Below are 17,700 nucleotides of genomic sequence, written 5' to 3'. Positions count from 1 at the left end.
CAAAACAAAGGCAAGATTATTTTAGAAGATGTGAAAAGCAGAAATGCTATTTAAGTGATCAAGCATTCCAGTTCTACAGGCATATCTTCTATAATACACCAGACACTTTCATATTCCCTCTAAATAATTGCTTTTTGGTCTTTACTGCTACCCCTCCTATCATGACTCGCCACCCCCAGTACTCATGCTTTATTATCTTCAAGTAAAAATTTTCCTTCCTTATTCAAATAACTCTACTGTTAGTCAATAAAATTTTTATTTTCTATATCCTTAATCACATTTTCACTTGTAAACTTTATATTTAAGTATTTTAACTTACCACATTTAACCATCTATGTAGGAAAAATATTTGTCTTTAAAAATATATAGACACCAAATCCTTTTAATTAATTAGCACAAGACCCAATTAGAGATTAATTCAAAGAAATAAGATTCGTCTGTCTTGAATAATATACTACCTAGAATTAATAGCATTCAATATTTAGAGAATTCCTAAACCTCAAGTTTTCAATTAACAAGCCGTCCTATTTTGTAACAATTACTGAATATTGAGTTTGTAGGTAACAGCACAGAGTTTTCTGTCAGTTAGATGCCCAGGTCACAGCAAATTTTCTACTAAAAATTAGAGCCAGAATTTCAGTTTGTATTCTCCATTGAATTGCCAATGCCTTAATGAGAAGTTAAAAGGGGTAATCTGATACAGGAGCTAAGTGACACAGAATACAGTAGCTATTCTCTACAACTATGAAAAATGAACATATTTTATATAACCAAGGGTAGAGACCTTCCCAATTTATACAGCAGGATGTGGAAAGAAAAAAAAAAACCTAATAACTACAATTAAATTGTAATATTGGTTAACCTGTACCTATGCAGTATTGAAAGTAATCAATTTGATGAATGTAACAAAGTATAATACTGTTACTCTACAGAACATTATACACTGTGTTTTTTTCCTAAATAATACATGAAGTGTGGTCTAAATAAAGAAGACTATGCCAGACTGTAACCTTCAAATAACAACTTCCAAACAATAAACTAAGCCAGATGGTATCTGAAACATACATTTTCCTCAAAATGGAAGGCATTTTTAACAAAAATGTTACATTTCAGTAACATAAATAAGATTCAACCACTCAACAAAACCCAAAACATTAAGCAAAATCCAGAAAGCATACAAAGCGTGCTTTAACAAAAACCAGTTTTAGATGAAACAGAGAAAACAGGCATGTCTATACTCCATATTGACTGATTTTAAAGATCAGCAAAAGAGAAGAAGATCCTAACAAACACCTCACACAATTCTTTGATGAAATTCACAACACTGAATATATATTTAACATCTTATTTATCCTATTAAGGTCATTAATTACACTCCCTAGTTTTTATAATTCCCTTTTTACCAAATCCAAAGTAGGTAAAATTCTTTAAGAAAAAAAAAAAATCACAGCATTCACTTGATGGTAGTTCCAGGACTTGAGCTCAGGCCTCCTGACTCCTAATCCAGAGATTTTCCTGCAAGACTATACTGGCTCCATAAAAATAACTGGGTTATAAAATATTTCAATAAAATCAACACACATTGAAAAGGATTAAGGAAAAGACAGTGTTTCTTCAGCTAACAATTTCCACTTACAAAGTATCCATTCCTAACCTACTACAATAATCTAACAATATAAACACACTAATTAATTTTATAACCACCAAAAGGCTATGTACTTAATATACTAAATCAACTCATTACAGGTATAACCATGCAAATATGTGACAAGATGTTTAGTACTCATCCGTCATCTCACAAGTATTTCCTAATAGACATGTATCCCAGTAAAATCATCTGATGACAATTTTTTAAATCTTTCCTTTAGTGCTTAAACTGGTAGCACTTAATTACCTCAATTTAAACCATTCCTATGGGCAAGTCCAAATGTTCTATAATAATACATCAGTTTTAATTTTGAGAGTTTTTTTAATTTTTCTGGATTTCATCTTTTTACTCCAGAATTACATTAAAATGATCAAGGAAAGATCATGAATGCCAATGAAATTTAATACATTTTCAAAATAGTTTACTCCATTGTAATCCCACAAAGTTAAAACAAACTAATGTAAATAACAGTGCATACCTCAAAACCACCAAAATCATCATCATCCATTCTTCAAGTGGCACCTGAAAAATATAAGATATTGAAACAAGCCCCCACACACACACAGTCATTTATGTCAAAATATTCTCCAACTTAAAAGTATACATATTTATTTGTAAATTAAAATTATTTCTGTCTATACATTTTTAACGCAAAAAAGAATTTGCAATTGGCTTTTACTTTTTGGCAAAATTAGCAATTTCTGTAACTTTTTCAGCAACCATGTATTTTGCCATTTTATGTTGAGATGCCAGGAGTGGAAAAATATTCTTTTACATTTTAATTTGCTTTTCCCAAATTGGCACTAGCGTTCAATTCAATAATGCTTCCTGCTTTTTGCATCTATTCCTCAGTTGTCTGGCAACATCAGCACAAACTCCAGCTAAGAACAGGACTGTGGTGAGTTTTTGGAAATCTGTCCCCCACCACAAAGGTTCTTCCCTCGGTTTCAGGGCCAACGCTGATTTAGATTTTCAAAATTGATCAGCATTTTTGAGCTGTGGCCACAACTTTTGGATCATTTTGATATGTGTATTTTTAGCTGAAACTGCTTTGCACTTTTGGAAAAATGTGGAGCAAGTTACTAGGCTGATCAAGATAAATCAAGTCATGTATTCATGGGAGATAAGGGATGAGAAAAATACAAAAATAAATCCAGAATGCCTCTTTTCTTTACTCTTAAAGTATGTAAGAGAGACAAGCATTCAAATAATATTTGCCTTTTTAGTCCTAAATGTGTATCATAAAAATGAAACGATAAAACCATTAGTATCAGGGCTTTAAAAAAAAATAAAAGGAGCAGCAGCTTTATCAAACAAACCATACAAGAACTAAAAAACCTGAAAAGGTGAAATTAGTAACAGGAAGTACACATTAAAATGAAAAATAACTTCTCATATAGATTGTTTCTTAATTTACAATTTGGAACCATAACTGTGAATCTATAGCTGCAAGTAATACTCTAGTCAATAATAACTGGTTTCTTTTTCTATCATTCAAAACAGAACATATGGCAAAATAATCTGTACAACAAACTCCCATGACAGGAGTCTGTCTTTGTAACAAACTTGCACATGTACCCCTTAACCTAAAAGTTAATTTAAAAAAACAATGTTTTAAATTAAAAAGAAAACTTTAAGTGAACATACCCAAATGTTTAATTATAGTTTCCCTGACTCAGTAATACAAGATGGACTTGATTACAGGAAAACAATCCTTTCCCACTTCTAAAATACAAATAGCTATATATATTAAAACTATATGTTAAACAATAACCTTAAGGGCATTTTCTAAGGTCATTTGCTTTAAGTAGTCATCTATATCCGTGCTTTACCTTCTCGAAACTAGTGCTAACACCTTCAAAAACAAAATTCAAAAAACTGTCAAAGAAAAAAACAGTGAAAACATTAACTTCAAGGACTCTTTTAATAGGCAAAGCAAATTATTTTCACAGAAACTCAGTAGGTAATGACACTAAAAAATATATATTTAGACAGAAACATATTATAAATAGGAAAGGTATTAAATTAAGCAGAATATAATCATGGTATCATTACCATTACTCACAATCTTAGCAATCTGATGAAAATTTTTATAAAATGTATTCCTCCAAAAATTAAAACTAAGCAGGTCATCCACATATAGCACTTAAAAAATATAAACCAGACTTTCAGAAACTTTTGATGATGCTTAGTTTGAAATGGAACTCACATTATTTTGTGTTGCAAGTGAACAGAAATCTGTATGTGGCTACATTTTTTATGAAGAAATTATGAAAGAAGAGTGATATGGACATTAAGAATTAACCAAGTCACACTATAAACACCAACTTTCTCTTTCCCACATGTATGCCATGAATCTCAAGAAACAAAAAATCTTTAGCATCTACATATGCTATACTCAAATAATATGGTTTCAAAAGAATGGAATTTTTAGAGTAATGCTTCTATGTGTTTTCTTAAGTCACTTCCCAATAAATTATATGTAAGGTGATAGAAAATTTGAAAATAAAAATATCCACGTCTAACAATCATTTCAGCTTGTTTGACTGTGGTAATGAACCTAATACCGTCAGTTTCCTAAGTTCTGATTTAGCTCTGCAAAAGAACATACTAGTGACCACTGATATTTTCCAGACTCCAGCAACTTTTACGTATTCGGTGGCTCACGCCTGTAATCCCAGCACTTTGGAAGGCTGAGGTAGGCTGATCACCTGAGGCCAGCAGCAGTTCAAGACCAGCCTGGTCAACATGGTGAAACCCTGTCTCTACTAAAAATACAAAAAATTAGCCAGGCATGGTAGCACACAACTGTAATCCCAGCTACTTGGGGAACTGAGGCAGGAGAACTGCTTGAACCTGGGAGGTGGAGGTTGCAGTAAGCTGAGATCACGCCATTGCACTCCAGCTCAGGCAACAAGAGTGAAACTCCATCTTAAAAACAAACAAACAAAAAAGCAGATGATAGTCTTCCTTTTATTTTCAAAGAAATATTAATACATTTAAAAAAGCAAATATGTCCCAAGTTTCTTAACGTATAATACTAGAAAAATATTTTTTAAAGTAATAATCTTTCTCCAAATAATTTAGACTTCAATTCCTGCAATAGTTTATTTCTGAGCATTTTAAATAGGAGAAAATTAACAGCATTGACTTGTAAAAATGAAATTCATAAAATACGAAAATCAACAGTTTTTAAAAGGAAATATACAAATGTGGGCTTTATATATTTAGCTACTCCAATACATTTAAAATATTTACTTTATCTAAAGTTCATTCCTATCAAGTGTTTTAGAATATTCTGGCATTTAACATTATAGCCCATTAAACTACAAATATTATAAGAATGTAGCAACAGCAAATATATCTGACATCTAAGTTACAGAATCATAAGCCTGGCCAAAACATTAACAGATCACATAATTCATTCTTTTGTGTCATGGCAGAAAGACAGGGGTATACTTCATTATGATTAGGAATCTACACTGAAAGTTTTCACAATATCAAGGTCTACCAATTCTCAGACTTCTTTACATCTAAGTTAAATCTCTTTTTTTGCCTTATTGTATTAATTCCCTATTTTGCTAGTATCAATATTTAATATACTGCTGATATTCTAAAAATGTTTTACAAGAAAGACACACAAAAGGACAAAACATATACAGAATACACAATGTTATAAACTTTTATTCAGCAATTCTGTAACAGTTAAGGTCCTCAAAGAACTTATAGTCTGGTGTAGGGAGGAGGGCAGAGTGCAAGAAAAGCATGCAAATACAAATACCACGAGATGTAAAAGAGTCTTAAGAGAGAAGAAAAAATTTCTAAGGTAGGAAGAAAGATTTTCAGAAGATGATATATCTGGTTGGAAGCATCATTAAATGCTAAAGGTAGAATGAGACATTTGAGAAAGATCTGACAGAAAAAGTCAAATGGCACATTAAAACACACATTTTATTCATCTTTATGGAAAGGTATCCCTCTAAGATAACAAAGATTTCTTTTGATTGTTGGCTTCTGCATAAAAACGAGGTCAAAGAGAATGTGAAATGAGAAAACTGCAAGAAATTTCAAAGCAAATACAAGGAAAATGAGTCACTGGAAAAATGAGAATCACATTTATGAATACATAAGAGAATCCTCAAAAGGCTCAGCAATGGGCAGTACTGAAAGTTAGGTAAAAGTGAAACTCAAAATTAGGAGTCATAGGTATATGCTAAGATCCCTCCCAGAATCTGTAGCACAACTGGGTAACCTACAATTTATGACCACACCAGAAAACTGGAGGTTCGCTCCCTGGACAGGGTAAAGCTGAGGGTCTCCAGGCAGGAAGATATCAACACAGGTGAACTAGGTGAAGTTATATCTTGGGGAGGGGAGAGGGTGGTTAAATATGTAGACCAGTAACTCCAGTCATCTTTCACTACTCAGCAACCAAAACAACAGCAGCTGGGCTGAAATCCCTTATCAAAAGAGCTGCAGATACTTCTCTGATTAATCTAATCAACCTATGAAAAGGACCTTATTAGACGTTCCACAAAGAAACAGCTCACTCACGAAACACTACTTTGACAAACCCCACCCACAAGCACCAAATTTCCAATTAGCTTCTAATTTTAGTAATAGGCAGAACAGCATAAAGGTTAAAAGAAGGGACTATAGAGTTAAGATGGATGGATTCAAATTCCAGCTCTGCCACTTACTGTGTACACTGGGCATTTTACTTAAAATACTGTGTGCCTCAGTCTCCTCATCTATCAAAAATACTAATAGCTAACTCCTAAAGTCAGTACAAGGATTAAATATGTTAAAATATTTGAGGCACTTAGAACAGTATCTGATATATTCTAAGCATTATGTAAGTGCTTGCTACTTTATTAGTGCCTCACTCTTACATGTGAACAGACTATCAAGGATGACCAAAGAAACGAAGAAAGTATCTAATAAAAAAAAAAAAGAAGAAGAAGAAGAAAAAAAAATAGAGACCAAACCATAAAAGAAAAATAGGATGAAATAAACAAAGACTATCCAAGAAAGAAAAAAACAAAACCATAGTATCTTCAGAAAGTTAACAACAGAAGATAGTTCATCCATGAATTAAGAATAGGATGCCCTAATTTCAGGGGAGAAGATGATTAAGATAGGAGTAAACAACAAGACTGAGGCCTTGGAAATAAAAAAATATATAACTGCAGAAATGGAAAACTGCAGGGTAGAAAATAAAATTAAGGAAATTTTCTTTTAAAAAAGTATAAGATAAAAAAATGGAAAGTCCGAGTAAAAACAAAGTTATAAGATCCAGCCTAGGATATGTAATATCTAATTATTAGGATTCTAGGAGTACTGGAAAGACAGAAAAGAGAAAACAAAAGCAAAGAAATCATCAACAAAATAATTCAGGAAAATTTTCTAAAACAAAAGGACATTATATCCAGTAGTGGGTATATCAAGTATCCAAGAGAAAAAAAGAACAAAAACCCACAGCAAGGCACAGCAGAGACAAAGTGAAGACCCTACAAGCTTCCAGAGGGAAAACAAGCTTCATTCAAAGGATCAACAACATAATGGTCTCACACTTCACAACAGCATCACTGGAAGGTAAAAAAACAATGGACCAATGCTTTTAAAATTCTGAAGGAAAATGATTTACAACATAGAATTCTATATTCGGCTAAACCAACATATAACTGAGGGAAGAATAAAGTCATGTTTACATCTGTAAAGTCTCAAAACAATTTTTATTGCACACTTCCTTTAAAAGCTATGGAGTAAACCAAGAGAATAAGAAAGAAAAAGACATAGGATTAGAAAAGATCCTACTAAAGTGAAAAGCAAAGGGATTTATCCCAGAATAACAGTGAATTGAGTTCCACAATACCTATGTAGCAAGAAGAGATACCTCCAGTCTAGATTTGGAGCAGATCAGAAAGCTCCTGAGAGATGTATTCAAGAAATGAAATAGACTAGCTCGTATGTTTTACCACCATGAGTGTAACTTTAAACAATTAGGGGAAAATTCAGAGTTGAATTAGTGACCAGAGAACTAACCAAATGAAAATGGAGAAACTGGCCAGGCGCGGTGGCTCACGCCTGTAATCCCAGCACTCTGGGAGGCCGAGGCGGGCAGATCACGAGGTCAGGAGATGGAGACCATCCTGGCTAACACAGTGAAACCCCGTCTCTACTAAAAAATACAAAAAATTAACCGGGCGAGGTGGCAGGCACCTATAGTCCCAGCTAATCGGGAGGCTGAGGCAGGAGAATTGCGGGAACCCGGGAGGCGGAGCTTGCAGTGAGCTGAGATCCCGCCACTGCACTCCAGCCTGGGCGACAGAGCCAGACTCCGTCTCAAAAAAAAAAAAAAAAAAGAAAACGGAGAAACCAGTATGTAGGAGATGAGGAAGTTGGAAAAGCATGGAGGACACAGAAGACAGCAGTATTTCATAGCAAGCCTTATTACAATTTTAAACTATGAGCACAAAAAAACAACATGGCATGATGAGCCAACTACCTATTAGTTCTATCAAAATATTCTGAGAAAAACTCAAGAAAGTTTTTCTTTACAAAACTAACCATAAAACACATAAATGCTTTACATTTGCATTTACTCAACAAATAAATTAGGATTTTTCATAATAGTCTCCATTATAACATCTTCCCATATTACAAATATTCATACAAAAGGTAAGATTGTATCTCTAGACACCAAAGTTGCTCAAAACCTAACCAACCTGCACCTCTCCCTGTCTAAAAAAAGCTTAACAGAGAAAAAGACATTTGATAACTGACTTCAAAAAATAAAATCTCAAGAGACCACCCAAATTATCTGATCATCCCCAAATATCCTATTAGTTAACACTATCCACTTAGCATTTAACTAAATCTCCATCTGATCTGGGAAACTACTTGCTAACATACAGTCGCAATAATACTTTTCCATTTGATCCTGTTTAATGCCATGTTTCCTAGAAGCGATTTTATTTTCTGACTTTTCTGGGCAAACAGAAATTAAAGAAAACAGAACAAAGGAAATACACACACACACACACACACACACACACACACACTCTCTCTCTCTCTCTCTCTCAAACCTCAAAGTTAAGAATAGAAAGCAATTAAGACTGAGATAATTAGAAGAGTCAAAATATGTAAGATCAGAATTTCAGGCTTATTGGGTCAAGAAAATGTTAACTGTCTACCTAAGTATATAAGAAATCTGGAGGTATTGCGGAGATCCTTTATTCATCTTTTTTTTTACCCTCCAGCAATTGAACTGAGCAGTTCCTAGCACATAGTAAGGGCTCAAAGATTATTTTTGAATTAACACCTTCAGAATAAATGACTGAATGAAAGCAAATTAGTTGCTAACACTTCCCACATGGCTTCCTTTTCCTCTTACTTTTCCAGGAAAATTATACTGGATCTTGGGCACTAAAGGACCCAGTTGCTAGCATTAAAACAGCTCTACCCATATTAAGACCTGAGCCTAAGGACCAATATCTTAAAAGATACTACACTGCTACTTTATATTCTCATCAAGTATCCAATTATTATTGGGGTTAATAATTGAGAAACTGCCTATGAAGATGAATTAAAGAAGTATTGCCATACCATAAATTCTACTACCAGTGAACCTTTGCCAGTAGCAGATTATCACAAGTCCAAAGAAAACAAACTGAGGTGTAAATTTATTACCTAAAAAACATTATATTCATAAATAATCCAACAGGAAAACATCTCAACTATTACTAACGAAAAGTTTTCCTTTATAATTTTCATCTGTTATCAATTAAGTCTGTCTTTACCAACCTTCATTCAGAAAACGTACACAGCCCAAAAAGTAACAACAAAAAAAAAAACAACAAGACATTTACTCTCCAAACCCTTATATCTACCCTCACCCTCTTTGGTTGTCTTCAACTTCCAACTCCTTAATAGCAATCTTTTCCCAGACTGATAGCCCTCTAATTCTATCTCATTATCTTCTCCTTCAAAAAACGTATGCCTTCTCATAATCTTAGTGGTCTATACAAATTTTCCACAACTAATCACTTCTCAGGGGCCAGTCGTATATTCCCAACTTAAAAAAATGAACATTTTTACAGGGCTATCCCTCTATCAACTCAAAAGTCTCACTGTATGAACTGTATTCTTTTTTTTTTTTTTTTTTTTTTTTTTTTTTTTTTGAGACGGAGTCTCGCTTTGTGGCCCAGGCTGGAGTGCAGTGGCCAGATCTCAGCTCACTGCAAGCTCCGCCTCCTGGGTTTACGCCATTCTCCTGCCTCAGCCTCCCTAGTACCTGGGACTACAGGCGCCCGCCACCTCGCCCAGCTAGTTTTTTGTATTTTTTAGTAGAGATGGGGTTTCACCATGTTAGCCAGGATGGTCTCGATCTCCTGACCTCGTGATCCGCCCGTCTCGGCCTCCCAAAGTGCTGGGATTACAGGCTTGAGCCACCGCGCCCGGCCTGAACTGTATTCTTATCTGGCAAAATCTCATCGCTCAATGAATGCTAGAGGTAAGATATACTACTTCCTCTCCTCACATTTTAAAAGAGGGCACAGACCTGTTTTCAATAGAAGGAAATGTGATTGAAGAAGTACTATAGTCCTTTCTCTATCCTCTTCTCTCAAAAAAAAAAAGTAATAATAATAGTAAGAGCAAAACATCCCTAAGTGTCACTGTTAGCTAAGATTAATTATAAAATTTAGTATGCATGCAAAGTACAACCTCTTTGAGCTCCTTACCGGGAACTTGGTGCCTACAAACAATATACTGTTCTTGTAGTTTAGCTCCCATAAAGAAGCTCACCAGGCAAAAACTTCATTCTTTAAGCATGGAGACTTGTTTTTTAGCTATTCTGCCTGTGACCAGATGGGTAAATTTAATTTAGAAGAAAACCTGTGGGAGACCTCATTTCAGCTTTAGGCCCAAGCCAGGTTTTAATAAAGCTGCTACTCTGATTCCTATACAACTCTTGGTTCTATTCCTCAGCTGATTCAGAATCCAGAGTGATTGCAAGGCAACTGATAACACCTCCCTCCCACTCCAGGAACCACCAACAATATCCAATTACCTGTCTTCTGCTGACAACTATCAGAACAAAATCACATAAAATTCATGTTTCCCCTCTTCAGTTGGATTCACAGTGCTGCCCAACACACTCAGTATTTCTTTAAAGTTATTTCTCTCATTCTCCAGAAAAGCTATTTCAAAGATTGCCAGCTCTCCTCAAACTTCCAGCCTTTCTATTCCTTTCTGCAATCAAAGCAAGTAGCCAGGCCTCCTACTAAACAAAGAAAACAGAAGGCATTTTAAGAGAAGTCCCTCAACTTCTTGTCACCAAAACTATAGCTACCAGCATCTGTACTCAGCTATCACAACTCATTCTGCTCACAAAGAGAAAGGAACCCTTCTGCCTACTAAAGGCTAACCCCCAAACCCTCCCAGCAACCTGGGCTCTCAGAGACTTGGCTCTCTCAATTGTTTCCTCTTAATTATTCAACCTCCTCTTATTTAGCTCTTTCTCATTAACAATGAAACATGCTCCAAGTCCTACAGTTTAAAAATGAAACAGAACAAAAACAAAAACAAAACCTTCCTCAAATACAGTGTCCTCCAACCACAGTCCTATCCTTTTCACAGCTCAACTTCAGACACTATTCCTGTAACTCACGCCTGCAACCAATTACATCCTTTTTATTATGCAAAAAGAAACTCACAATTCCTTGTCTTACTTGAACACTACCATTATTTGATCAGTCTTTTCTTCTCAAAACACTCTCACTTCATGCTGTATAAGACAATCATACTCCTTCCTTCTTTCTTCCTAGTTTTCTGACTGCTTTATCTCAATCTCTCTTGCAGATTCTTCTACCTATCCTTTAAATTTTGAGCTCCAACCTAACCCTTCCTTTCTTTTCACTTTAGATACACTCCCTGGACTATCTCATTCACATCTTTGGATTCATTTACAAACATAAGCTATGGTATCTCTATCTCTAATTTAGATGTGTTTCCTGAGCTCCAGATCTATATAGCCAAGAGACAACTGAATAGTTTCTAACAGGCACCTCAAATTCAATACAACCAAAACTCCAGACTGAATTCAAGATCGCCCCCACCAACCTCAAATTTACCCTTCCTCCAGGGGTCTTTAGACCAGTGATTGCCACTACCTCTACAACACATTTGGTCAAGAAGAAAACTTGCAGTCATCTTTGCCTCATACTTCTCTCTCTCACACGATATATAAAATCAATCACAAAATCCTATCTCCTAGAGCAGGGGTCCCCAACTCGCGGACCGAAGACCGCGGACCGCGAACCGGTCTGGGTCCTTGGCCTGTTAGGAACCAGGCTGCCCAGCAGGAGGTGACTGGCCAGCAAGCGAGCATTACCACCTGAGCGCTGCCTCACATCAGATCAGCAGCAGCATTAGATTCTCAAAGGAGCGCGAACCCTATAGGTGAACTGTGCATATGAGGGATCTAGGCTGTGTGCTCCTTATGAGAATCTAACTAACGCCTGATGATCTGAGGTGGAACAGTTTCATCTCAAAACCATCCCCTAACATTCCAGTTCATAGAAAAATTGTCTTCCACAAAACCAGTCCCTGGTGCCAACAAGGTTAGGGACCGCTATCCCAGATACCTCTAGAATACATCTACTCCTCTCAATCCCCAATACCTTCACCCTATGCAAGGCCACCATTATCTCTCATCTGGTATAGCATCAACCTCCTAAACAGTTCTCTGCTTCCAATTTTGCTCCTTTCTAGTCCATTCTCCACTCTGCTACCCAAGTGTTCCTTCTAAATACTCCTCCTATTTAAAACTTTATTCAATGGCTTCTCATTATTTTACAAAGTAAAAATTCTTCACAATAATTAATGCACCTTTGTAACCTAGTTGCTGCTATCATCCTCATCTCCATCAGATCCATATCCTATAATCATACAGAAATTTGTGTTTGAACCATATGATGCTGGCCAAATCACTACACCTCCCTGGGTCACAGTGTCCTCATATGTCAAATGAACAGGCTGACCAGAGGACTTCTAAGGTATTACACTCTAAGATACTCTAAATATATGAAACTACACTATTACTATAGCCAAGTTCACCTCTTCTTCACAAACTCCTTTCTCTCCTTAATCTGTTCTTTTCAGTCAATAGTATTATCCTTCTTTAATCCATCTGAGATGCAAAACCCAGCTGTCACATTTTACTCTTCACTTGACACTTTACACCATAGCAGGTAAGTTAGTCAATTCTATATAATTTCCCCACTCATCCTTTCTTGTCTCCTCCCATGACCATCTTTGTGGCCTGGATCTCTATCACTATTTCTTGAAAACTACCAGAACTTACTTCTTGTCGTTCTGCCCTCCAATCCTTTCATTACACAGTATAACTGTTTTAGACCCTAAAACTATCACGCCAATCTCAACTCCAAATCTTTCAAAACAAGAATGCCAAATACATGCCTCTATGGGATATGATCTTTGGAGTCCCCCATATAAGCAAAATAAGCATGATGACAAAATTGTGATTTGCATTGGTACTAATGATTAAAAGTAAAAATATGTCCTGTAAAAAAAAGTCTACAAATATATCACATCAAGGCACAAGAATGTGCTCTATACAACAAAAATTAAGTGTTACATAGTAATCACAGTAAAATCAGTGTTGACAACATGAAACTGAAGACCCTAACAATAAGTTGCAATATATATAAATCTTCCCTGTGCTTATCTGGACTCACAATCCTTATTTTTTCATCATTCCCTTACTTTCAAATGAATGAAGTTTCATCTCTCCTATATTTACTACCAAAAAGCATATTACTTTTATCTGAACTATTTTTAAAGAGTATCCTGCAGTATATAAATTTGGAGGACTTAACCTTTTCATATGATATTATGTTGTTAATATTACTACGGCTATTATTCATTCTTTTGGCTGCTAGCTATATTAATAATATGCCAAAGTTTATTCAGCCACTTTCCTATCAAGAGACATCTGGGTAGTTTACAGGATTTGTTATTGAGACCAGAAATGCTGTGAACATTTTTCAATACATCTACTTTTGTTTATACACAGAACTTCCCTTAGTATATGCCTATGAGTAAAATCATTAAGTCGTAACATTTGTCTGTTTAGTTTCACAGGAAAATGAAAAAGTACTTTCCAAAATGGTGGCAGAAATACAGAGGTCCCTTAAATCTTCATCCTTCCTGACACTTGGTTTTAAATACCATCTCATTTCGTACTTAATTTGACTTCCCTGATCATTAATGAAATTAAAATTTCTTCATATGATTATCAATGATATGTGGTTCCTCTTTTGTGAAATACCTATCCACATCTTTATTTTTCTACTGTGTTGTGTTTTTAATTGATTTGGATAAATTTTTTAAAATACTTACTGATATTATTCATTTGTCAGCTGTGTGTATATTGCAAACATCTTCTAGTTCATAGCATGTGCTTCCACTTTCTTTAAGGCAGCTTTTGATGAATAGAAATTCCTAATCTATTCTTTAATAACAATTTATCAGTTTCTTAGTCTTATTTTTTAAAACCTTTGCCATCTATAAAAGATATATACCTTTATTTATCACAAGGAAATTTTATTTTTGACATTTAAGTACTTCAGCAATCTGTATTTGAGTACTTATATATGGTGGAAGCAGAAATCTAATTCTTTCTTTTTTCCTGATATGGATCATTTTTCCTGATTACATTTATTATACAATGACTTATTTCCTTGCTAATATGATATGCCATCTTTATCATACACCAAATTTATTCTAGTATAAACAGACCCATAAACACTGTGGGTGTGTTTCTAGCTATACGATTATTTCAGCAGAAATGGAATCTTTACGATAGTGAGTGAGCCCAATCACTAAGAAATACCATGGTTAAGTTTTTTCTAAAAGGACTATTGATAACATTCTATAAATATCCCTAAAGATGTCTCATATACTTCCTGTTAGGTGCATTCCTATTTATTGATATTCTACGATACTATTTTAATGTCTTCTTTTATACTTTCTAGTTATTTGTTGTTACTGTAATAACAATCCAATTGACTTCTGTATTATCTACCCACTCAACTTTAGTAAACTCTTATGTCTTTTTTTTTTTTTTTTTTTTTTTTGAGACAGAGTTTCCCTCTTGTTGCCCATGATGGAGTGCAATGGCACAAGCTCAGCTCACTGCAACCTCGCCCTCCCGGGTTCAAGCGATTCTCCTGTCTCAACCTCCTGAGTAGCTGGGATACAAGTGCCTGCCACTATGCCTGGCTAATTTTTGGTATTTTTAGTAGAGACAGGGTTTCACCATGTTGGCCAAGTTGGTCTCGAACTCCTGACCTCAGGTGATCTCCCCGCCTTGGCCTCCCAAAATGCTGGGATTACAGGTGTGAGCCACCGCACCCGACCTAGTAAACTCTTATTTCTAATAACTTATCTGTATATAACTTTGATTTTACATGTGAATGAACATATTGCATCCAGACAACAACCCTTTTATGTCCTTCTTTACAATTCTTATACCTCTAATTTATTTTTGTCTTAATGTACTAGCTATGTCCTCCAATGCAATGCTAAGTACATGAGGTAATGTGGCAGATTATATTTTCCAAAGATGGTCTCAAAAATATCTCCCATTCTACAATTTCTTCCAAGAATGTGACACTGATACTCCTCTCATTGAGCGGAAGGATTTGTCTTTTCCCTTTGAATCTGAGTCAACTAATATGACTTCCACAAGCAACATATTAGAATTAACACTGTGTGATTTCCCTAGCTAGGATACAACAATGCAATGTGCTTCTGTCTTTTGCTCTTGTATTGCTTGCTCTTGGAGCCTAGATGCCATTATGTGAGACAGACCAAACTGGCCCACACAGAGATATCACATGGAAAGGCCATGTCTAAGTTTTCCAACTGACTGCCTAATTAAGTTCCCAGCCAACAGCCAGCATCATATCACCAGACATATAAATGAAGACACTTTAAGATGAATCCAGCCCCTAGCCAGCAAGTCACCTCCAGTGTTCAACATTCACATCATCCCAACTGAGGCACTGAAAAGAGTGAAGCTATAAAAAAAAAAAAAAAAAGCCTTCTTCTGCATTGTCCAAGTTTCTGACCCTCAGAATTCATAAGCATAATAAAACAGTTGTTTTGTGCCATTAAATTTGGATTTGTTATGTAGCAATACTAATCAGAACATGTGATAAGCAGGCTTTTACCATTTCTGACTTTAAGAGAATCTTTTCCTCTATCCCCATTTAGGAAGATTGCTGATGATGGTTGGTTGACTGGTTGTTTTATAAATATTTCTTGAGTTCAGAGATGTTCCCTCTTTTCCTAATTTGCTAAGCATTCTTATCATGAATTTATGTTGATTATCAAATGATTTTCTGTATCTATTGTAATTATATGGTTTTTCACTTTTAATCTATCAATGTAAATGTTGCTTACATTTATGGATCATTTATTAGTAAATCATCCTTGCATACCTGGGAAAAATCCAATTTGGCGATGATGTTTGTCTTCTTTAAATGTCGGTTTCAATTTGCTACTATCCTGTTTGGGATTACCAGCTCTATACTAAAAGTAAAATACATCTGTAATTGTCATCTGTTTTAGTGTCTTCTTTTGATTTGGATGTCAGGATTATGCTGGGCTTTCAGAACTTGCTGGGGAATCATCCTCCATTTGTATCAATTTTAAAAGATTGCAACAGATTGGAATAACCTATTTCTCAAAATTTTAGTAGAGACTTATTTATTGGCAAATCATTTGGACTTGTTGCTTTCTTTGTGGGAAGATTCAGACTTTTAATTTCTCCATCGGTTTTTACAAGTAATATTTTCCTAGAAATGTCTATTTTTACATAGGTCACATATAATTAACAGTATTCTCATTTTCTTTTTAATCTCTGATTTATGTTATATATCTTTTTCATTCTTTACATATTGAATTCTCTATATGTCCATGAACTGTATTATTCATATATTATATATCCTTTGCTGATTTTTTTATCTATCAATAATCACAAACGTTAATTTAAAATTTCCCACTTCAATAGTAGAGGTACTAATTTACCTATATCAGTCTATCAAATTTTTGCTACCTATTTGATGTTATATATTTTTGGTGAATGTAGTGAATTCTAATAATGTTATGTTGCCTTGGCATACATTTTAAATATGTTTAACTTTCTCATATCAGAAACCGGGCTCAGTCACACTCGACACAGTTTCCAGTTGTCTGCCTCCACCTAGTTCTTCTATGTTGTTGTTCCAGATATCTACCTTATACGATCGCCTCCCAGTAACCACTTCCCTATGAGACAGCTAGATACAACCTACTCGAGTCACCCTACTGACTCCCATACCCTGCGCGGACTGCCCAGATAATCTGCAGTGACCATCTCTCAGTCACAGCGTCACCAAAGAATTGAAGTCTGTTTGCTGTAAACCCACTGTACTAGTCTGTTCTCACATTACTTTAAAGAAATACCTGAGACTGAGTAGTTTGTAAAGAAATGGGGTTTAATTGGCCCACGGTTCTGCAGGTTGTACAGGAAACGTAACGTTGGCATCTGCTTGGCTTCTGGGGAAGCCTCAGGAAACTTTCAATCATGACAGAAGGCAGAGGGGAAGCAGACATATCTTACATGGCAGAAGCAGGAGCAAGAGTTGGGGGCAGGTGCTACACACTTTTAAATCAGATCTCAGGATAACTTCACTCATTATCACAAGAACAGCACTGCATGGAGGGGATGGTGCTAAACCATTCATGAGGAACTGCCCCCATGATCCAAGCACCTCCCACCAAGCCCTACCTCCAGCGCTGGGGATTACAATTTGACCTGAGATTTGGGTGAGAACACAGATCCAAACCACATCACCCACCAGTTAGAATTCCCTGCACGAAAACTCTTTGGTAACACCCTAGACTCCAATGATGGCTTTGACTCACAGGTTCCTTGCTCTCTCCCTCTCTTTCTCTCTCTCTCTCCCCACCCACTGGTG

The 17,700-nt window shown here is 35.5% G+C and overlaps 1 protein-coding gene across 12 annotated transcripts in view; it reads right to left on the bottom strand.

The window, feature by feature from the left end:
- Positions 1-17,700, bottom strand: part of CCDC91 (coiled-coil domain containing 91) — a 362,694-nt gene that overhangs the window by 298,552 nt on the left and 46,442 nt on the right. For 10 of the 12 annotated variants that reach the window (XM_007968045.3, XM_007968054.3, XM_037990234.2 and 7 more), the window contains exon 2: positions 2,127-2,170. In XM_007968045.3, coding sequence (XP_007966236.2) covers positions 2,127-2,156 — 30 coding nt within the window. In that variant the 5' untranslated portion in view covers positions 2,157-2,170. Of the gene's footprint in view, positions 1-2,126; positions 2,171-3,422; positions 3,442-4,504; positions 4,526-17,700 lie in introns of those variants that run through there. The other 2 variants (XM_037990231.2, XM_037990229.2) reach the window with 2 other exon arrangements.

This window comes from Chlorocebus sabaeus, chromosome 11 (assembly GCF_047675955.1).
Source record: "Chlorocebus sabaeus isolate Y175 chromosome 11, mChlSab1.0.hap1, whole genome shotgun sequence".
NCBI classification, from domain to species: Eukaryota; Metazoa; Chordata; class Mammalia; order Primates; family Cercopithecidae; genus Chlorocebus; species Chlorocebus sabaeus.
This window is presented reverse-complemented; position numbering and strand designations above follow the sequence as displayed.